The sequence below is a fragment of the Pseudorasbora parva genome, chromosome 19 (assembly GCF_024679245.1).
Source record: "Pseudorasbora parva isolate DD20220531a chromosome 19, ASM2467924v1, whole genome shotgun sequence".
In the NCBI taxonomy this organism is placed as follows: Eukaryota; Metazoa; Chordata; class Actinopteri; order Cypriniformes; family Gobionidae; genus Pseudorasbora; species Pseudorasbora parva.
Window position 1 is genome coordinate 27,695,955 of NC_090190.1, and position 23,215 is coordinate 27,719,169.

The following is a 23,215-nucleotide window of genomic DNA, read 5'->3' on the forward strand; positions in this document are numbered from 1 at the left end:
ATCCAGCTGTCCGTCAAATAATGTGCTCCACGTGGCTCCGATGGGTTAATAGATGCCTTCTGATTCTAATCAATGCGTTTGTGTAAGAAAAATATCCATATTTAAAACTTTATAAAGGAAACCCACCTTGAAGTCTTCCATTGTAACCCATGACGGTTAAGCATTTAACAGCCACACGATGGTGCCAGCATTAAGCATAGAAGTAGTAACGGTCAAGATAACTTGTAGTACCCGGATGAGCAGTGTTATTCAGTTTTTGCATGGGGAGTGAAGACTGGTCTATGTGGTCTGATTAAACAGACAAGCAGTAGCTCAAATTGCTCAAGACGTTAACGCTGGTTCTGATAGAAAGGTTTCAGAATACACAGTGCATCGCAGATTGTTGCGTATGGGGCTGCATAGCTGCAGACCAGTCAGGGTGCCCATGCTGGTCGCTGTCCACCGCAGAACATGCTAACAGTGGGCATGTGAGCATCAAAATTGGACGACAGAGCAATGGAAGAAGGTGGCCTGAGCTGATGAATCACATTGTCTTTTACATCACATTAGCGTCGCTTACCTGGTGAACGCATGGCACCAGGATGCATTATGGGAAGAAGGCAAGCCAGCGGAGGAATTGTGATGCTTTGGGCAATGTTCTGCTGGGAAACCTTGGGTCCTGCCATCCATGTGGATGTTACTGTGACACATACCACCTACCTAAACATTGTTGCAGACCATACCCTTTCAATGAAACGGTGGCTGTGACTTCTTTCAGCAGAATAATGTGCGCTGCTACAAAGCAAAAATGGCCCAGGAATGGTTTAAGGACTACACCAACAAGTTTGAAATGTTGACTTGGCCTCCAAATTCCCCATATTTTTATCCAGTCGAGCATCTGTGAAATGTGCTGAAGTCCGATCCATGGAAGCCACACCTCACAACTTAAAGGACTTAAAGGATCTGCTGCTAGCATCTTGGTGCCAGATACCGCAGCACACCTTTTTATAAACAAAATATTAGTAAGGTGGTCATAAAGTTATGCCTGATCGATGTATGTGTTTGTAACTGCCCTAAGAATGTTAGCAAGAAAGCCAGATGTGTCACAATTTCAATTCTTTGGCCAAAAAAGTAAATAAATACAAAAATACAAAAATGTTTTAGGCAAGTCATTAAATGCAAATAAAAATAATACTACTTCCCAAATTATATGCTTTTTTTCAGGATTAATAAGGGCCCAACAGAGGGTTTTGAGCAGGATGTGGGGTTTAAGACAACTCACCGTATTATCTACCCTGAGAGCGCTGTGGACATGGACAACTCCACCCATCTGGTGCTAATTCCTTTGAAGACTCTGGATCTGCAGTGGCTCATTAGTGTCTTTACCTCCAAACACATTGATCAGTAAGACCAGTTTAACAAATGAACATGCATGGCAATGCTATTATGATTTCAGTTGTTTAAAACAAACTCACCAACCACTTTATTAGGCACACCTGTTTAACTGCTTTTTAATGCAAATATCTAATCAGCCAATCAGCAACTCGATGCATTTAGGGATGAAGACATGAGCTATGTCTCATTTCACTTAATTTCAAAAGCTGCTTCTCAATATCCCTCCTCGCTCATCCGTCCTCCATCATGGCTTGGGTTTTATCAACTAAACGTGACGAAAGCATTAATTCTCCTCCCCCTTCACATCGTGCCACAGTTTATTAATCATTATTATTATGTTTACATGTACAAGACACAAATATTTGTCAAATAGCAACATCTGACAGTTACAAAATTATATCATAGCACAAGAAAATGAAAGAAACAAAAAGAAACAAATATTATGCAACAAAAAAGCAGTTAACTGGAATTCGTTGTTAATAATAACTGGTAATATTGATTAAAATATGGACAAATGTGGGATTTTGTGGAGGCCGAAGCTTACAATATAAATAGTTATCTCTAATGTTCAAGAATCCTGGCTAAATCCAGCAGTCATCATTAATTGACGCCGCTTTGAAGTGATGTTAAACGGAGCGAGGATATATCATTTCACTTGATTCAATTCTTCTGCCCTCGCGTCTTTTCCTCACGCCTTTCCTTCACGTCCGGAAGGGGTGGAGCTAAGGGGCGAGGAAAGGAAGCTAGGAAAGGAAACAAGGATGCACAAATAAGAATTGGGAAGCACCCACGGAGTGTCCTCAATCAGAATTAAATGAGACGTCCTTTGTAGGACACACAGGCAGGAAGTATCATATTGCTATGCCAACATTCAGCCTCATTGGTGTGTTTACTCGATTGCAGGTGTTTAGTGTTTTTAAACGTTAAGAACAGTACATTACTGTCAAGGCAATGTACTGTTCTTAACGTTTAAAAAACACTAAACACTTGTAATCCTGTTCCCTTTCGGGGAACTCGAGCTGCGGCGAAACGCTGTGAGAACGCCTCTGCGTGAATGCGTCGTGAAGCGCGTGTAGAACCAATCCATCAGGAGATCGATCGTCGCCGACGACGTGATGACGTCATCGACCGGAGACTATAAAGCGTCCGCGAACACAAACAGGAACTATTTTGAACTATTACTGCCTTCAGTAAGCGATCTGTGTGAACCTGTCTGTCTATTTGGTGTTTTTGTCTTTCTATTAGAGAGAATTTTCCACCTTTGTTAAATATATCTGATATATATTTTATAACATTAAGAGAAAAAGGAGATTATGGCGAGTGAACAGCATTTCACAGTGTGTTCATCCCTGCCCTCGAAAAAATATATTGCGTGTGGGAAACACACTCATTGTGTATGGCTGTTTGGGAGCGCAGCACGCTCAGGCAGCCCTCAAGGGGGCTGCTTGCGAGCATTTTTGAGCGGCTAAAAGAAATCCGTTAAGAATGCTGCACTCCCGCCGGGCACTCTTCGAGGAGGGTGCTTCGGCTTGTGTTCCCCGCGGCTCGGTCCCGCTGCTGCCTTACAGTGGGGTTTGAGACGGGTCCAGCCTTATCTCAGCCCTCACCTGTACCGTCCAGTGCCTCGTCTTGGGGTTTGGAAGGCCGCTCTGCGGTCTCTTCCTCCCCGGGCGGGGCACCGGTGCTCCAACTATCCAGCTCTGAGGAGGTGGACGTTGAGAGCATTGCGACTGAAGACTCGCCACTTCAGTCACCCGCGAGTGAGCATTGAGGTTCTTACGAGAGCTGTGGCCAGGTTAAATATAAAAATAAAAAACGACTGGCTGGCGGAAAGATCTGAATTCCATCGAAATCAGAGAAAAAGAAATTAGATGAGCGATTCCTGCCCTCTCGTGCAGAGCCTCAACGTCCTGCCGTTCTTCCCCGACCTGCACACCGAGGTGTCTAGGTCATGCATCCACGCCCAGAGTTGTGGAAACTGTGGGCCTGGCCTCTCAGGGGGCCAGGCTCATAGAGGAGGGTCTCTCGGTCGAGGTCATAGAGACCATCCTTCACTCCAGAGCTCCATCCACGAGGAAGCTGTACGCTTTGAAATGGAAACTTTTCTCAGCATGGTGCAGAGAATGCCAGTGGGACCCAGTTAACTGCCCGGTTGGTACAGTGCTGAAGTTCCTGCAGGCAAGGTTCTCGGCAGGGTTGACCCCCTCCACAATAAAGGTGTATGTGGCGGCCTTAGCTGCCTTCCACGTCCCTTTGGGTGGAGTGTCTTTGGAAAGACACCCTTTAATTACACGTTTCCTCCATGGTACCTTAAGCCTAGTTCAGACTGCACGATTTTCAAACTCGTAGGGTTACTGCTCTATTCACACTGCATGACTATCTGGGGTATCATTCAGTCACTGCTGTGTTCACACTGCACGATGGTTTGACGACAGAGGAGTTCACACTGCATGACTGAACAAGAGGAAGAATCGCCGACAACTCTCTCTCTCCCGTGCGCAAACTACGTTTCCCAAACACACGTGCGATGTGACAAGTAAACAACGCGAGATCACACGTGCGTCAGACCGGAGTTCTCGCGCGTGACTTGGAATTGTTATTAAAAATGATAAACTGCACAAAGTTTGCTTGAAATTGTATGTGCGCTGATTTGTGGAGAAAAAGAAAAAAGATTATGGCAGAAGAAATTGTTGGAGAGACAGAGGGAGCCTTTGTTTTGTTCTGCAAAAACAGTTTGAGGTAAATAAATAATTTTGTAATGTGCTGCTGTTGTGGCTGGATGTGCAAATGTTTGCCCTTTGTTTCTGTTTGATAGAATTGTAAATATATCTATTAAAATACTGAAATTCTGCTTTATAACTCCTCCCTGAACCTCCTGCTGCCCTTATCTCACTCTCTCATTGGCTGTCGGTGTAATTTTCAGTCAGAACGCTGTTCACACAGCAGGAGTTTGAATCGCTGACAGGTCCAGATATTTAGCATGCCAAATATCTCACCGGCGTCGGCGACTCGTCGGCGATTCTCTCTGATCGCGTCTTTGATTATTCACACTGCGTGATTGTCACTCGCGTGCACGAGCACCGATTTGCCTGTGATCTCGGGCATTTGTCGGCGATTTCACAAAACCTGTCGGCGACTCAAAATCGGGGCAAAAATCGGGCAGTGTGAACTAGGCTTTAAGGTTGAGGCCGGTTGTGCACTCGAGGGTCCCGGCATGGGACTTGGCCATTGTGTTACGGGGCTTATCTGAGCCTCCGTTCGAACCCTTAGAGGAGGTTTCAGAGAAGTTCCTCACCTTAAAAACCATCTCTGTTTTGGCCATTTCATCTCTCAAAAGATTAGGAGATATTCAGTCCTTGTCAGTAGGGCCTTCATGTTTAGAGTTTGCGCCTGGTATGGTAAAGGCTTTCCTGCATCCCAGACCAGGTTACATCCCCAAGGTTCCTACGAGCCCACGGGGCCCCATTACTCTACAAGCCTTCTGTCCTCCTCCATTTTTGACGATAGACCAGGAAAGATTAAATCTGCTGTGCCCGGTTAGGGCGTTAGACGCATATGTCCACAGAGCTGCCCTGTGGAGAAAGACTGATCAACTTTTTGTCTGTTTCGGAGCCCTGAAAAAGGGGGGCTCCAGTGTCTAAGCAGAGAATGAGCAAGTGGGTGGTCGAGGCCATCTCACTTGCTTATGAGGCGGTCGGGCAGCCGTATCCACTGGCTGTCCGGGCGCACTCTACCAGGGGTATGGCTGCTTCTAAAGCACTTTTGGCGGGGGCTTCCCTCCAAGATATTTGTAATGTGGCAGGCTGGTCTTCGCCGCTGACGTTCGTCAGATTCTACGAGTTAGATTTGGCATCTACTGTTGGGGCGCAGGTGCTTTCGTAGTCGTGTGCGCTACGGCTTCACACATACGAGGCACTTGGTCGTATGGCTATGTGGGTATAAGCGTTCTCACAGCGTTTCGACGCAGCTCGAGTTCCCCGAAAGGGAACGTCTTGGTTACGTATGTAACCCAAGTTCCCTGAGGGAACGAGACGCTGCGTCGCCCGGCCATACTCCCGGCATGCCCGTGATCACTTACTTCAGGCTGTTCCAGAAGCTAGTTCCTGTTTGTGTTCGCGGACGCTTTATAGTCTCCGGTCGATAACGTCATCACGACGGCGACGTCATCACGTCGGCGACGATCGATCTCCCGATGGATTGGTTCTACACGCGCTTCACGACGCATTCACGCAGAGGCAATCTCACAGCGTTTCGACGCAGCGTCTCGTTCCCTTAGGGAACTTAGGTTACATACGTAACCGAGACGTTTCCCAGCCAACACACTCATGTGGGGCCCAAGGGGGTGGACGTGGGCTCATATCTGTAGCCCACCTGGGCTACCCAACTGGGACCCAGCTAATTTTTTCCTCATTTTCCATGGAGGCCCTACATGGGTTAGCCCAGATGGGTTGATGATTGGTCTCTTGTTGGGCTCATACCAGGCCCATGTAGGTAAACCAGGTAGCACCCATTTTGGGCCTATATATATATATATATATATATATATATATATATATATATATATATATATATATATATATATATATATATATATATATATATATATATATATATATATAAGAGTCTTATATGGGTTTGCACCCAGGAGCCAGCCGTGGATGCCCAGATGGGTTTTAAGTGGGACCTGTAATGGTCTTATGGGGGTCTTAACTGGGTAATTCATGTCAGACCCATTTGAGCCCACCTGCCTAAAGAGGTTTAAAGTAGGCTTGCACCATGCAGGATTCAACCGTGAATGCCCATACGGTCTTAAAATGGGCTCTGTAAGAATCTTACGTTGGTCCTAACTGGGCAATTCATGCAAGGCCAACCATGCCAAAAATACATTATTACAAAATTGTTACGTCGAACAACAAACAATCTTTTTATAAAAAAAATTAATGTCACAACATACCGGTAAAGAAATCAAAAATATATTTTAAATAGATCTACTGTACCTTTTACAGCCAACACATCAGTGTTGGTGTATGAGCTACACCTTAATAGAAACACATGCTACTCCTTTGTCCAAGGACATCTAACAAGACAGAAGTGGAAGACAGATTGATGATGAGTCCTCCTGCAAGTCCTTTTCTAACAAATATTGAATTATGATTTCCTAAGAGATAATAATAAATGCATCTTATTCATGTCCATAAAGGCACTAGCTGTCTGTGAGCTATTTGCCAAATAGCTCATCTAATGGCCCCGTAAAACTTCAAATAGGATCCCGAAGTTTTATTTGACCAAACAGAACATTGGGACAGGCAACGCGGGGTTATTTGTAGGGATGCTTGACATTGATTTTGTACTGATACCCAATATACCACTATTGTCCATTGTTTAATTTCCGATACCAATATTAGCCGATACAGATACTGAAACATAGGATCGTTTATAGGCTTACTGCCCAATGTTACATGACTCCCTTGATACTGGGGATTTGAATTTTTTAAGGACTAGCCAGCAACCGGTAGGCTAACTGGGTGAACATTTCTTTGACTGAGGTAAACTGAAAACTAATAGCCCGACATGAAAAAAAAAAAAAAATTAAACTCATTCCACTCATTGGGGCTTAGATCTGCCCTGCTCAAGAATATATTTACTCTACAAACCTGTGTTTATCCTGGTTGGCCAACAACCTAAAGCAACACCCAGATTTTGTCTGCATTCACTTTGAGAGGAAACAAGCTTTCTAATAAGGTATAAAATTACATACTTTAGTCATTTTAAACCATTTCAAAAACCAATACCGATATTTACCGATATTGAATTTTAAAGCCAATATCGGCCCATAATATCGAGCATTCCCAGTTATTTGTCTAAATATGTGTTTCTTCCCCAAGGGACAGATGTCTGGGACTGGGCTATTATTTTAATTGTTACGGTAGGCCTGCAACCTTTCTGAGAGTCCACTAATCAGCATAATTCAACACAGCATAAACTTTGACCTATTGTGATATTTTATACATTTTTGGGAAGTTACATTTTTCATTATCATTATCATAATCAGAGTGGAGACAATGGTGATTTAAATGAAGAAGATTTTTTTTTTGTAATCCAATTAACAAAGCATTTCTGCATCAGCCAGATTGAGGGAGGAGCGTCATGGGCAAGCTGCTCCCGCTTCATTACGAGCGGGAATACACACTCGATGTGTGTTGTTTGTTTGGGTGAGCAGCACGTGCAGTCTGCACTCAAGGGTGGGGCATGTGGGGCAGTGTGAGACTCTACCTCTTCGTTTGCTGCAATCCCCCACTGTTGCCAAGGCACACAGGAAGCTCATGTTGTGGGGTTCGCAAATGGATCTGACGGAGGGGTTTGAGACAGTGCCCGCCCTTCCAGCCTTCACCCGCTAGATCCATGGCCGCTTGTACAGGTTCGGGAGCCCACTCTGTGGTTTCTCTTGCCCGGGGGGCGGCCGCGGTGCTGCAGTTGTCTTCCTCTGAGGAGGTTGATATCTGCAGTATCGACGCGGGGGTTGAAGACTCACCACTTCAAACCCCCGATAGTGAGGAGCTTGTGGAAGTACTGAGCAGGGATGTGGCTATATTAAATATTGATTGGCCGCAAGAACAGCAGGAGCACGCCTCAGTTAAAAGCAGGCTTGATGAGCGCTTCCTGTCAGCCCGTTCTGTTCAGCCTCCAAGATGGAACTTGCCATTTTTTGCTGAGGTGTCGAGGTCGTGGTGGGTGGCGATCTCAGGCGCAACCTTCTACCCAGCCAATACGCCCATGTGGGGCCCAAAGGGGTTGTACATGGGCTGATATCTGGGACCCACCTGGGCTACTCAACTGGGACCCAGCTAATTTTGTCCTCAGTTTCCATGGAGGCCCCACATGGGTCAGCCCAGATGGGTTAATTATGGGTCTCTTGATAGGCTCATACCAGGCCCACATGGGTAACCCAGGTAGCACCCATTTGGGGCCTACATGGGTTTGCCCATATGGGTTGATGATGGGTCACTTGATGGGCTCATACTTGGCCCACATGGGTAACCCAGGTCGCATCCGTTTGGGGCCTTCATGGGTTAGCCCATATGGTTGGATGATGATGGGTCACTTGATGGGCTCATACCTGGCCCATATGGGTAACCCAGATCTCACCCATTTGGGGCCTACATGGGTTAGCCCAGATGGGTTGATGACGGGACTCAGATAGGTGTTATGTAGGGCTCTTATGGGCCACAACAGGTATAGAGAGATCATATATATAGATTAACATATTTTCTGTTTGGGTTATCTTATAGTAAACCCCTAAATACAAACATTACATGTAATCCACTAACTACACTAAAATTTTAAAGGTATTCAATGAACAGAAACCAGTAGTTCATGCTTTAGTTTATTATGCAAGGTTAATTTGGAATAATTTGAAAATGACTCACTACATTTACAACTTTATAATACAAAAGTATCAAAAAGTACAGTCTAAGATAAATGTATTTTACAAACAAATCAATGAAAACAGTGCAGCTTGACTGCCCCTGTCAGTCAGCGCTCTCCCAACAGCCCTTTGAAAAAGACCAAACAAATTAATCAACCATCCGAGCTAACAATTTTAGGTTATAAGAACGTTTCTCTAACGTTCCCATTAAGTTCTAAAAACGTTTTTGAATGTTCTAGGAACGTTGAAATGTCCATTTTGTGGAACGTTGTATTAACATTCTCATTAGGTTATAAGAACGTTAAATAACGTTCTTATAAGGGTGTGGAGTATGATCAAATAAAATATTCCTGTTTTCTCCTTTAATGTACTTGCCTTTGTTTATTGACATCTTATTCTTTCTTTTAAAAAAAGCTAAAACCACTTTTATAATTGACTTTTATATTTATATTACATTTATATTTAATACATAATTAGTTTACTAGATTTTTCTTCTGATTGTAAAAAAATAAATATATACACGAAAATAGCATTTAAGTGTCATTAAGTTGTCTCTGGATATACAAATTATGTATCTGAAGTTTGAGAAAAAAGCTGTATGACTAATTTGTAATGACTAATACTTTTTAATGTAGTAACGTTTTTAAAACGTTCCATTAACAATATAAGAATAACGTTTTATAGCTAACGTTTTTAGAACGTTTCTCAATAGCAAATAACGTTGGCACAACATTCTAATAACGTTACTGCAAGAACGTTTTTTGATAACTTTGAGAGAACTTTCAAAGAACTTTCAGAGAACGTTAGCCAACGTTCTGAGAACGTTCCCTGTTGGCTAGGATTGTGCCACTTTTTTAATTCCCTTGTTCACAGTTAAAGCCTTTTGGTACCCCACATAAAGTTGATCTAGATGAAATATTGAGAAGGGTCAGACAAAAACAGATGGCGAAGAAACGACACACACTAACTGCCAAATAATTAAGAATTAAGGTGAATAATTAAATGTGAAACCATCAAAAACCCTTTAGTGTCCAGCACCACAATTTTCCAGAACTGCAACCTATTGGGAGTCTCCTGAAGTCAAGATATCAGGATCTCAGAGACTTCAGTTAAAGAATCCTAAAAGAATGACCCCACTAATAAGAATCACAAGCAGATAGGTTGTAAAATGCATGGTTATGGTTTCAAACCTGTCTTGGAGTACCCACTGCAGATTTTGTATGTCTCCCTATATCTGACACACCCATTTCAGGTCTTGCAGTCAATACTACTGAGCTCATGAGTTGAATCCGGTGTGATAGATGAGGGAGACTTACAAAATATATAATTCATTATAAAGTGAAGATCCTGGTGTAACCTACTAATAAAGTATTTCCAAATCCTTCTAAAGACATTACAAATTATTTGGAACAGTAGGCTACTCTAAAGTAGTGGTTTTCAAACCTGTCCTATAGGCACCCCAGCCCTGTCATTTTGTTTCACACAATCTGATGAGTTGAATCAGGTGTGATAAATATGAGGGAGACACACAAAATTTGCAGGCCTGGTGTGCCTTCAGGACAGCTTTGAAAACCACTGCTCTAAAGTGTTAAGCTTGGAACATACTCTACAAGAATAAAGAAATGTGTTCGTTTTCTCGAGGTGGTAAGAACAAGAACAAAGTTCGTTCTTGCCAGTACATTCATACTTGACGAGAAAAGCAGGTGCCGATCATCTGCGTTTCTCCGCATTAACCACGCCCACTTTAAATGTCTGACCTATCACCCAATAGTTCTCGGACACCTGCAAGAAAAAAGTTCTGCCCAAGCGATGTGTCGAGAACAAGCTGCGAGGACCATAGATTTACATTTACATTTACATTTATGCATTTAGCAGACGCTTTTATCCAAAGCGACTTACAACTCAGGAGAACAGGAAGCGATCCGTCAAGAAGAGGCAACGAAACACAAAAAGTGCCCTAAATACTAAGATTTGTACACTGCTCAGAGTAGCAAAGACCAGAAAAGGAAAGAAGAAAGGAGAAATAGAGGGGGAATTTTTTTTTTTTTTTTTTTTTTTTTTTTTAATGTAAGATTAAGTGCTCATGGAAGAGATGAGTTTTTACCTGTCTTTTGAACGAAGTGAGTGATTCTGTTGTGCGTATGGAGGACGGAAGATCGTTCCACCAACCCGGAACAATGAAAGAAAAAGTTCGAGAGAGGGATTTCATGCCTCTCTGTGATGGTACCACAAGCCTTCGCTCATTAGCTGAGCGAAGGCTTCTGGTGGGTGTGTAGACGCGAAGGAGTGAGTCGAAGTATGCGGGTGCTGCGCTTGTGGAAGATCCATAAGCAAGAGTCAGGGCTTTGAATTTGATCCGGGCAGCGAGTGGTAGCCAATGCAGAGAGATGAATAGAGGTGTGACATGAGCCCTTTTGGGCTCATTGAATACAAGACGTGCTGCAGCGTTCTGGATCATTTGCAACGGCTTGATTGCACAAGATGGAAGTCCAGCCAGAAGCGCGTTGCAATAGTCAAGTCTAGAAATGACCAGGGCTTGGACAAGAAGCTGTGTTGCATGCTCCGTAAGGAACGGTCTGATTTTCCTGATGTTGTGCAATGCAAACCTGCATGACCGAGCCGTCTTCGAGATGTGGTCTTTGAAGGACAGCTGGTCATCAAAGATTACTCCAAGATTTCTGACCGACCCCGAAGGAGTAATCAGAGATGAACCTAGCTGGATGGTAAAATCGTGTTGTATGGTGGGGTTAGCAGGGAAAACAAGCAGCTCAGTCTTTGCTAGATTGAGCTGCAGGTGATGTTTTTTCATCCATGCCGAGATGTCCGCCAGACAGCTTGAGATTCGTGCAGCTACTGTGGGATCATCTGGTTGAAATGAGAGGTAGAGCTGTGTGTCATCAGCATAGCAATGATAAGAGAGACCATGTGCCTGAATGATGGGTCCCAGTGATGTAGTGTAAATGGAGAAGAGGAGAGGTCCAAGCACTGAGCCCTGAGGAACCCCCGTGGTCAGTTGATGTGTTTTGGATACCTCTCCTCTCCAGGCAACCTTAAAAGACCTACCTGTGAGATAGGACTCAAACCAGTGGAGTGGAGTCCCTGTGATGCCCAGTGATGAGAGGGTGGACAGAAGAATCTGATGATTCACAGTGTCAAAGGCAGCAGACAGATCAAGGAGGATGAGGACTGATGATTTGGATGCAGCTTTAGCCAGCCGCAGGGCTTCAGTAACTGACAGTAATGCCGTCTCAGTTGAGTGGCCCTTTTTGAAGCCTGACTGGTTTGCGTCCAGTTGATTAGTCTGTGAGAGGAAAGATGAGACCTGGTTGAAAACAACTCTTTCAAGTGTTTTCGCAATGAATGGTAGGAGAGAAACAGGTCTGTAGTTCTCTACAAGCGATGTGTCTAATGTGGGTTTTTTAAGCAGTGGGGTTACTCGAGCCTGCTTGAATGTGGTAGGGAAGATGCCGGTGGAAAGAGAAGTGTTGATGATGTGTGTGAGTGCTGGTAAGAGTGTAGGGGAGATGGCTTGTAGGAGATGTGAGGGGATGGGATCTAGAGGGCAGGTAGTGGGATGGCTGGAGAGGAGAAGCTTAGATACTTCGTCCTCAGTGAGTGTAGAGAAGGAGGAGAGAAGATGTTTGGCTGTGGATGTGGCTGATTCAAAAGTGTGTGTGTTTGGAGGTGTGAACTGACTGCTGATGAGTGTGGTTTTGTTTGTGATAAAATTGGCAAGATCGTCTGCAGAAAGAGAGGTGGTGGGAGGTGGTGGAGGGGGACAGAGGAGAGAGGTGAAAGTTCTGAAAAGTGTGCGTGAGTCTGAGGTGCTGTTGATTTTGTTGTGGAAATATGCGGATTTAGCTGTATGGACGTCCTGTGAGAAGGAAATGAGCAGAGATTGGTACTTACTCAGGTCAGATGGGTCGTTTGATTTGCGCCATTTTCTCTCTGCTGCCCTAAGTTTGGTCCGGTGTTCACGAAGAACATCAGATAACCAAGGGTTAGAGGGAGTAGCGCGAGCTGGCCTAGAAGACAGAGGGCAGATAGTATCTAGACAAGTGGTTAAAGTGGAACATAAAGTGTCTGTTGCAGTGTTGACATCCATAGAGGAGAATTGTGTGGGTGATGGAAGAGAGGATGATACAACGGAGGAGAGGTGTGAGGGAGAAAGAGAACGCAGGTTTCGTCTGAAACTAACTGGTAGAGGAGGTGGAAGCATAAGAGTAGTGAGATGTATATTAAATGTGATGAAGTAGTGATGAAGTAGATATCCATAATAAAGGCTAGATGACTCGTGCGCGCTGTTGGCCAATGGAGGTCGCCGTTCGCAACTGGCGGACATCTTGTCACAGGCAGCTCGCTCACTCGTAACAGTGTGTTTTAATGGTGCATGTACTTTTAAATAACCATAATTGCTCAATTTTCACCCAATTTTCAAACTGTTTTGTTTGTTATAAATGTCAGAGATTTAGTTATGACTCCATGGACTTCAATATGAAAGTAACATCGAACAGAACAGATAGGTGCAAATTTGAATACACACACACACACTAACACAAACACACACACACACACACACACACACACACACACACACACACACACACACACACACACACACACACACACGGTATTGTTAAATCAATATATAAGCTACTAAAATTGTGTACTGAATGGCAACATGAGAAATTATACATATTTATACACATATACACTCTGAATTTTTTTCCAGAGCTATATATATATATATATATATATATATATATATATATATATATATATATACGCTTTTATAATAAGAATATCACTATTATAATAAAATAATTTCTTTCTTTTTTTTTAAATGAAACAAAAAAAAAACATGCAAACTAAGTTTATTTTAACGGTTTTCGTAAAATCGTTATTGGTGTCAATAAAACCTATATAATTGAACAGCTCGATTGTGGTCTCAGCCTTGATAACGTGCATGTAAGTTAGCCGTGATACACAAGCTGCACGATTTAAGTCGTTTATCGAAACGAAAAGCTGCAATTTCAACGTGTTAAAGAATCCAGATTTGTAGCCATGTTAATAAGGTTTGTAAGAAACCAAACCATTTGAAAATCCGTCAAGATTTCAGCGAGATAAGTGTATTTATGTTCATACAGATCAGTCATCTTGCATCAGGTTCCACAGAGCCCAACAGAAAGCCTGCCTGTGACAAGATGGCCGCCGGTGATGACGATGGTGACTCCGCCGTAAGATATCTAGCCCTTATTATGGATATCTATGGCAAGAACTCCCAAACCAGGGCTGCGAGAACAAAATGATGTCATTTTGTTCTCGCAGCCCTGGGAGCGATAACTTTTTTCTCAGTTCTTGTAGAGTTTGTGGCAGCCTTTACTATATTGGATATCTTTTGTGCATTTTTTATTTGAATTAGCACTAAATAAAAAAAGGGAAAAAAGCACACATAGCTAAGTGAGGAGATGGATAAAGCTCCTCAGATCTCATGGCTCAGTGGAAACTAGTTGTTCTGTGAAAAAAAAAAAAAACATTTATTAAAGATCTATGGAAAATTAAACATTTAAGAATGGAAATATTTCACTCAATGTGCAAACTTTTTGAATAAAAGCTAAAATGGTCCCTGTATGGCGCTGTTCTATGATCACAAAATACACTTTTTTTTGCCTTTTTCTCTGCTCTGGATGCCTGTTACCACTATATGGCAGAATATTTGGTAAAATTGCAATTGTGCTGGTATTTTAAGACTTTGATTAGATTGAAGTCACATTGTCTTTAAGTGTCAAAATAACAATACATATTTATTTCAAAGGTCATATTTGTGTACTATCTAACCATGTAATCAACCGTTGGAATTGACTGTGTTTGCACTTGTCTTGACTATGAATGAGTTAGACCACTGAGTAGCCCATTTTCAACCCATGTACTAATTTTCCATTAGTGAACCATCTAGGTCCCACATGGGGAGCCCAGCTGGGTTTGCCCATGTGGGACCTAATTAGTTCACCCAAGTGGGCCCCAGATATGATGTCCATTTTGAGCTCATGCCCATGCCTCTGTACCCCTGTAGCCCATGTTTAACCCACAGGCTGCGTCTAAGAAGTGCTGACGCCAGTGTGCTCAGGACTGTGAGGGTGGACCCCTCCTGGGGCAGGCAGTGCTCACATCAGTACACATGCCTGTCTGCCTTCGGTGCCCTCACAGGGTTGTTCAACCAAAGTGCTGGGGCGTGGATAGCTCTCACAGGTCATCGGAAGATGGTTTGTGCATCCTGAGGAGGGAAGTGGCCCTGTAGAGTCAGTCGTTCCCTGCTGGTCTGCCATTTCAGGGTGCTGCGCTCGTTGTTCAGAGTACATCAGAGGCCAGCCTCAAGGCTCTGGTGATGACTCACAAAGTACAGACTCTCCTGCAGAAAGAGGCTATAGAGAAGGTTCCTCCACCAGACAGGGAGTCAGGGTTTTACAGCCGGTACTTCACTGTGCCAAAGAAGGATGGGGGGCTGCGCCCTATTTTAAATCGTTGCATCCTAAACCGCTCAGTAACAAAACTCAAGTTCAGGATGCTTACAATCAAACAGATCGTGTCTCAAATCAGGTCCGAGGACTGGTCTGTGACCATAGATCTAAAACATGCATATTTCCATATCTGAGGTACCTGAGGTTCACTTACCAATATAGGGTACTTCCCTTTGGTCTAGCCCTTTCAACCCACATGTTTACAAAGTGTTTTTCGACGCAGCGTTAGTCCCTTTGCGCATGTAGGGGATTTGCATTCTCAACTACATGATGACTGGTTGATTTTCGCTCAGTCAGCTCATGCGACAGCTCAGCATTGAGATGTTGTTCTCACCCACATAAGAAGGTCAGGGCTGAGGCTCAACTCCAAGAAGAGCGTGCTTTCGCCAGTCCAGAGAATAATGTATCCGAGTGTGATTTGGGATTCTGTCTCAATGCAGGCCCGTCTATCAGAGCCTTGTATAGGGTCAATCGTCTCATCAGTCAAAGGGGTGAAGCTAGACCAGTCACTCACTGTGAAACAGTCTGATTATAGCAGCGGCCAACGTGACTCCTTGCCGCCTGTGAGACCATTACAGTGGTGGATCAAGATCAAGGGATTTTTCCCGAGGGGAAACCTGATCCCTGGTTTCTGGCCCAAGGTCCATCCGTGGGGGCACCGTGTCAGCGTGTTTCTCTGACCAGGTATTCCTCCCTGATGGGCTGGGGGCGACCATGAGTGGTCGCTCGGCCCAGGGCATGTGGCAGAAGGGCTATCGTTCATGGCATATACATTTTCTAGAAATGTTGGCGGTGTTTCAGGCTCTGAAACATTTCCTGCCATATCTCAGAGGCCATCATGTGCTGGTCTGCACAGACAGCACATCAGTGGTCTCCTATATCAACCATCAGGGGGTCTGAAGTCTTGTATGTTTCAACTAAATATACAAATAAAATTTATGAATTAGGTTTTATTTAATTCTATAAACAATAATACTGATCTGCCAACATTGTCGCCATATGATAAATTAAAATAAGCTGATAAAATCACTGTTGTCTCCAGAACGACTGTACAGCCAAATCGAATTTGTTTTGATGCCTGTTTGACATTGTGAAGCTGCTTTGACACAATCGTGATTGTAAAAGCGCTATATAAATAAAGCTGATTGATTGATTGATTGATTGATTGATTGATTGATTGATTGATTGATTGATTGATTGATTGACCCTATTGTAGGGTCCTTAATTGAAGGGCCCTACAATAGATTGTAGGGGTCAGAATTTGGCATAAACAACATATGTGTTTCATATGAAAGCATGTCCTGCCTTGTATAAATGGTTCAGACTATTGGTGGTGTAATGGTGTGGGGGATATTTTCTTAGCACACTTTGGGCCTCTTGGTATCAGTTGAGCCTTGTTTAAACACCACAGCCTGCCTGAGTGTTGCTGACAATGTCCATCACTTTTATGACCACAGAGTACCCATCTTCTGATGGCTAACTCCAGCAAGATAACACACCATGTCACAAAGTTTAGATTATCTCAAATGGTTTGTTTGACATGACAATGAGTTTATTATATTCAAATGGCCTCCACAGTGACCAGATGCCAATCCAATATACCAACTTTGAGATGTGGTGGAACGGAATATTCGCATCATGGATGTGACCAAAATCTCTGAGGAATATTTCCAACACTTTGTTGAATCTATGCACACAAAGAATTAAGGCAGTTTAAAAGGCAGCCAACCTGGTACTAGCAAGGTGTACCTAATAAAGTGGCCTGTGAGTGTATTTTCATTACTTTTACTTTAAATAATTCTTTAACACTTTAAACATAAAGACATCACTTTATTTCATCAGTTCCCACTATGCTTTTCCTTAATTTCCTATGTTGACCAGCTTTATATATTTCCATACACTGTATATAAAGTTTGCCCTAGAAGCATTGCAATTGCTCAATATATTGGTCAAAGTTCGGACCCTTTGCTTTATAATCTGCATTGGCTGTTTTTATCTGCATCCAAAATAAAATTCTACTGGTAACTTTTAAACATCTGCATGGACTTGCTCCCCATTATTTATCTGAACTTCTGCACTGGTATTCTTTTCCCTGTACTCTCCGGTCATCTGACTCAAGACTACTCACTGTACCTCGTTTCCGTCTTTCTACTATGGGTAGAATCTGGAATTCTCTCCCGCTTTCTCTGCGCGACACTGTTACTATATCTTCCTTCAAATCTCAACTAAAAACATATATTTTCTTACAGTGTTTCCAATCCTCCTCTTCTTAGAGTTGTTTTTCTCTTCTGTATATTTGTATGTTTATGTTCTTCATTGTATATGTATGTCTATTTTGCGTATATGTGCGTATGTATATTTTTTATACAGCGACCTTGAGCTTGGGAAAGGTGCTATATAAATAAAACATTATTATTATAATTAATAGCAAACATTTCCCTTTGTTTTGTTTATTTCTTTTTTCTTTAGAACATATGTTCCAGTAAAACCCACTATAAAAGCAAACAGGGACAAGGTGAGTAGCAGCACTCAGTAAACCAGTACTAACCAACATATTTACCAACCAATTAAACAACGTATCAGGTATTCCCTCACAATACATGCTTGAATATTAAATTTGAATAACACTTAAGGAATAATTGACATTGGGCCATTCAAATTTTTGAAAAAGGTGGTAATGCACCTATTGTGTGTGCACTAAGCTTTTAAGTTCTTAAACTATTTTACTGACACAACTGTCAGATTGGAGCTGACAACATGTTGTGTGCAAATGTGTATCTCTACTGTATGCGTGTGCGTTTGCGTGGGAGAGAGTGGAAGAAAGAGATTATTTGATTTTCCAAAATGAAAAGCCAAATAAATACATAATACATAATAAAATGTAATTATGTGGTATTTTATGTTTTTATCCTGTTGTTTACTATATTAATTTTCTTTGTTAGTGTCATAGTGGGTTTTTGGTTATTTTGCAGTTGTAGGCTGTAAGGAACTAATAATGTGAATAAAGGCGAAGTAATACGGAACTCTAATGTGGTCAAGACCTGCTTGGAACTTCTTTAGCCATGCGTTTTCCTGAAAATAATTGCATCAGATTCAAGCATTCAACAGCCCCGTAGTATAAATAAATAGAATGATTGTCTAATTGTCCCGGTGTGATTTCTCTCTGTGGCCTCAGGTGATGATCCTCCATCCTGGTTTTCTGAAATATATTCAAGAGCGCTGGCTGCATAAACATGGCAGATATCCATCCACTGGCTTTGTTACACTCATATTTGCCTTGCACATCTGTGACCAGGTAAAACTCATAGAATATTACATTATAGAATATTAAAAGAATGCACCTTTGTTAGAACACACACAAACAAGTGAGGTAGTTAGAAGAAGTCCTTGAGCAGTAAATTACATCCCGTTATGATGGCTTGTCTGGCTTGTCAATTAAATGCTTAGTCTTAAAAGATGCCTTATAAAAGTATTATAGTTTTACCATGTATAATTAATATGGAACTGAAATATGATGTGTCGTTTTAAAAACTTAATTTAGGCTGGTACATGATTTACAATGCATAATGTCAGTGCTGTTCATTGCTGAAGCTGTCTAATCATTTTGTAATGTTTGATCTTCTCCATGGTGCAGTCCAGGGACGTCACTAGGATTGGAAGACAGGGGGGGCTTAGCCCCAGGGTAGGCTATTTAGGGCCCAAGCCCTGAAAGGGCGCAGAGCCCTATTGTTCTTCTAAGAACAATTTAGCTTTTTCGACTATTCGGGCACTTTCGGGGCCCTTATCATGCTCGAAAACTCTTGAAACTTTGCACACACATTGGAATCTGCGGCCATCAGGGCCGGACCAAAGCTGGTACCCGGGCGTGGCAGGGGGGCTCGACAGCGCCCCCTAAAGTGGGGTCTGAAAACATGGTCTATAAATCAAACACACTTGCACGTACATATATGAAACGTCTCAGGTTACGTATGTAACCCTAGTTCCCTGAGGGAACGAGACGCTGCGTCGAAACGCTGTGAGAACGCCTCTGCGTTAATGCGTCGTGAAGCGCCTGTAGAACCATTCCATCGGAAAAAAGATCGATCGTCGGCGTGATGACGTCATCGACCGGAAGCTATAAAACGTCCGTGCAAACAAACAGGAACTAACTTCTGATAAAGCCTGAAGTAAGTGATCACGGACACGCCGGGAGTATGGCAGAGCGACGCAGCGTCTCGTTCCCTCAGGGAACTAGGGTTACATACGTAACCTGAGACGTTCCCTTTCGGGGAACTCGAGCTGCATCGAAACGCTGTGAGAACGCTTATACCCACATCGCCATAGGACCAAGTGTCTCGTATGTGTGAAGCCGAAGCGCACACGGTTACGAGAGTACCTGTGCCCCTACTGTAGATGCCAGGTCTAGTTCGTAGAACCTGACGAAGGTAGAAGGAGACGACCATCCGGCCGCGTTGCAGATATCGTGGAGGGAAGCCCCCGACAAGAGTGCTTTAGAAGCAGCCATACCCCTGGTTGAGTGCGCCCGGACAGCCAGTGGAGATGGCTGCCCGGTAGCTTCATAAGCAAGTGAGATGGCCTCGACCACCCACTTGCTCATCCTCTGCTTGGATACTGGGGCCCCCTTCTTAGGGGGTCCAAAGCAAACAAACAATTGTTCGGATTTTCTCCACAGGGCAGCTCTGTGGACATAAGTATCCAGTGCCCTCACAGGACACAGCAGATTTAACCTTTCCTGGTCTGACGTCATAAATGGAGGAGGACAGAAGGCTTGTAGAGTGATGGGGCCCCGTGGGCTCGTAGGAACCTTGGGGACATAACCCGGCCTGGGATGTAGAAATGCTTTCACCATCCCTGGCGCAAACTCTAGACATGAGGGCCCTACTGACAGGGACTGAATATCTCCTATCCTTTTAAGAGATGAAATGGCCAAAAGGAAGATGGTTTTTAGGGTGAGGAACTTATCCGAAACCTCCTCCAGAGGTTCGAACGGAGGTCCGGACAAGCCCCTCAGAACAATGGCCAAGTCCCATGCCGGGACCCTCGAGTGCATAACTGGCCTCAACCTTAAAGTGCCACGAAGGAACCGTGTAATTAGAGGGTGTCTTCCCAAAGACACTCCACTGCAAGGGACGTGGAAGGCACCCAAGGCCGCCACGTACACCTTAAGTGTGGAGGGGGTCAACCCTGCCGAGAACCTCTCCTGCAGGAACTCCAGCACTGTACCAACCGGGCAGTTAACTGGGTCCCACTGGCGTTCTCTGCACCATGCTGAGAAAAGTCTCCATTTCAAAGCGTACAGCTTCCTTGTGGACGGAGCTCTGGAGTGTAGGATGGTCTCTACGACCTCGGCCGAGAGACCTTCCTCTATGAGCCTAGCCCCCTCAGAGGCCAGGCCCACAGTTTCCACATCTCTGGGCGTGGGTGCAGGAATCTCCCGCCCGCCTGAGAGAGTAGATCCCTCCTGGTCGGAATCTCCATCGGAGAGCCTTCCAGGAGAGATATCAGGTCCGAAAACCATACTCGGGTCGGCCAGTTCGGAGCCACTAGAAGTACCTGGGCCCCGTCCCGGCGTACCCTCTCCAGAACTCCTGGAAGCAGGACAATCGGGGGGAAGGCGTACAGAGGCAGCCTCGGCCACTCCTGTACCATGGCATCCAGCCCCAGAGGGGCCGGATGGGTCAGAGAAAACCACTGCGGGCAGTGAGAATTCTCCGCCGAAGCGAACAGGTCTATCTCTGCTTTCCCATAAACCTTCCAGAGGAGCTCCACCACCTCTGGGTGGAGTCTCCATTCCCCGGGCCTCGGCCCCTGTCTCGACAGGCTGTCTGCTTCCTGATTCAGGGCCCCCGGGATATACACTGCCCTGATTGACAGCAATTTCCCTTGGGCCCACAGGAGGATCCGATGTGCCAATTTGTCCAACGGACGAGACTTCAGACCCCCCTGGTGGTTTATATAGGCCACCACGGACGTGTTGTCTGTTCTGACTAGTACATGGTGGCCCCTGAGGTCGGGCAGGAACTGTTTCAATGCAAGAAACACTGCGAGCATCTCTAGCCGATTTATGTGCCAGTGCCGCTGATGTTCCTGCCATAGACCCTGGGACGAGCGACCACTCATGGTCGCCCCCCAGCCCGTGAGAGAGGCGTCTGTCGTTAGCGTTACGCGACGAACATGAGCCCCCAACACGGGACCCTGAGATAGAAACCCCGGGTTTTTCCACATGACCAGAGCACGTAGGCATCGCCGCGTGACTTTGATCGTGCGGAGCGGATTTCCCCTCGGGGAGAACCCTTTTGTTTTGAGCCACCACTGCAGTGGCCTCATGTACAGTAGGCCAAAAGGTATCATGTTGGACGCTGCTGCCATGAGACCTAACAGTTTCTGGAACTGTTTCACAGTGACGGCTCGGCCTAGCTTCTGTTCTTTGGCGGCTGCCAGGATCGATGCTATGCGTGTTGGCGATAATTGCGCCCGCATAATTACCGAGTCCCAGTTCACACCTAGAAAAGTGGTTCTCTGAGCCGGAGAAAGCACACTCTTCTTGGCGTTCAGCCTCAACCCCAGCTTCGACATGTGGGCGAGAACAGCATCTCGATGCTGAACCGCCATCTGCTCTGTATTCGCTAGAATCAGCCAGTCGTCGATATAGTTCAGTATGCGGATGCCCTGTAGACGCAGCGGCGCCAGAGCTGCATCCACACACTTGGTGAACGTGCGGGGTGACAGTGCTAGACCGAAGGGAAGTACACGATATTGGTATGCCTCTCCCCCGAAGGCAAACCTCAGGAACTTCCTGTGATGTGGAAGGATGGAGACATGAAAATACGCATCTTTGAGGTCTATGGTGACAAACCAATCCTCCGATTTGACCTGCGCTACAATCTGTCTGAGTGTAAGCATCTTGAATTTTAGCTTGGCCACCGAGCGATTCAATAGCCGCAGATCTAATATCGGGCGTAAGCCCCCATCCTTCTTGGGCACGATGAAGTAACGGCTGTAAAAGCCCGACTCCCTGCTGGGAGGGGGAACCCTCTCTATAGCCCCTTTTTGCAGGAGTGTCTCTACTTCCTGTGCCATTACCAGAGCCTGCTCCGGGCCCACCTCTGTAGGTAGGACACCGCAGAAAGGAGGTGGCCGACTTCTGAATTGAATAGCGTACCCCCTTTCTATTATCTGCAGGACCCAACGAGATATGTTTGATAGACGTTTCCACTCGTCTAGAAAATCTACTAAGGGAACCAGCCTCTCGAGGCTGGCCTCTGGTGTATTTTGAGCAACAAGCACAGTGCCCTGAAGCGGCGGACCGGCAGGGAACGACTGACTTGACTGCTCGGGGGCCCCCCGAAGGGGGTGCGGACCACCCTCGGGTGGCCCGCGGAGACCGACTGCGCCCCGGCATTGCGGCGGGGTTGGCAGCGCGGCCCCCCGAGGGTGCCGTAGGGAAACGGGTACCGTTAGCAGGGGTAAACACCGTTTCCCTACGGGGGGAACCACCCTCAGCGTCCTGACGCTTCTGGCGTCAGGAACGCTTCGACGAGGCCTTCTTGGCGATCAGGACTGTCCGCAGATCAGCCCTGCCCCTCGAAGGCCTCGTCTGAGAGCGCCGCCCCTCGTCCCCACGCTGAGGGGGAGCTCGGGCAGCGACGCTCTGCTTCTGTTGAGCCCTGTGTGAAGAGCTCGTACTCGGTTTGGGCTGCTTGGTGGTATCAGCAGCAGCCCCAGGGACCTGGACTCGGAGAGGGAGGAACTGCTTGAGCGCCGCAGCTTGCTTTTTCGACTCCTGGAACCTCTCGGTGACAGTATGGACTGCGTCACCGAAGAGGCCTCCAGGAGAAAGCGGCGCATCAAGCAGAAAGGCTTTCTCCCTCTCCTTGATATCTGTGGGGTTCAACCA

The 23,215-nt window shown here is 45.1% G+C and overlaps 1 protein-coding gene across 1 annotated transcript in view; it reads left to right on the forward strand.

Annotated features, from left to right (window-relative positions):
* Positions 1–23,215, forward strand: part of st3gal1l3 (ST3 beta-galactoside alpha-2,3-sialyltransferase 1, like 3) — an 82,038-nt gene that overhangs the window by 44,164 nt on the left and 14,659 nt on the right. Inside the window, exons 4-6 of the mRNA XM_067426260.1 lie at positions 1,204–1,383; positions 17,788–17,833; positions 18,494–18,613. Of these exons, the coding sequence (XP_067282361.1) occupies positions 1,204–1,383; positions 17,788–17,833; positions 18,494–18,613 (346 nt within the window). The remainder of the gene's footprint in view (positions 1–1,203; positions 1,384–17,787; positions 17,834–18,493; positions 18,614–23,215) is intronic.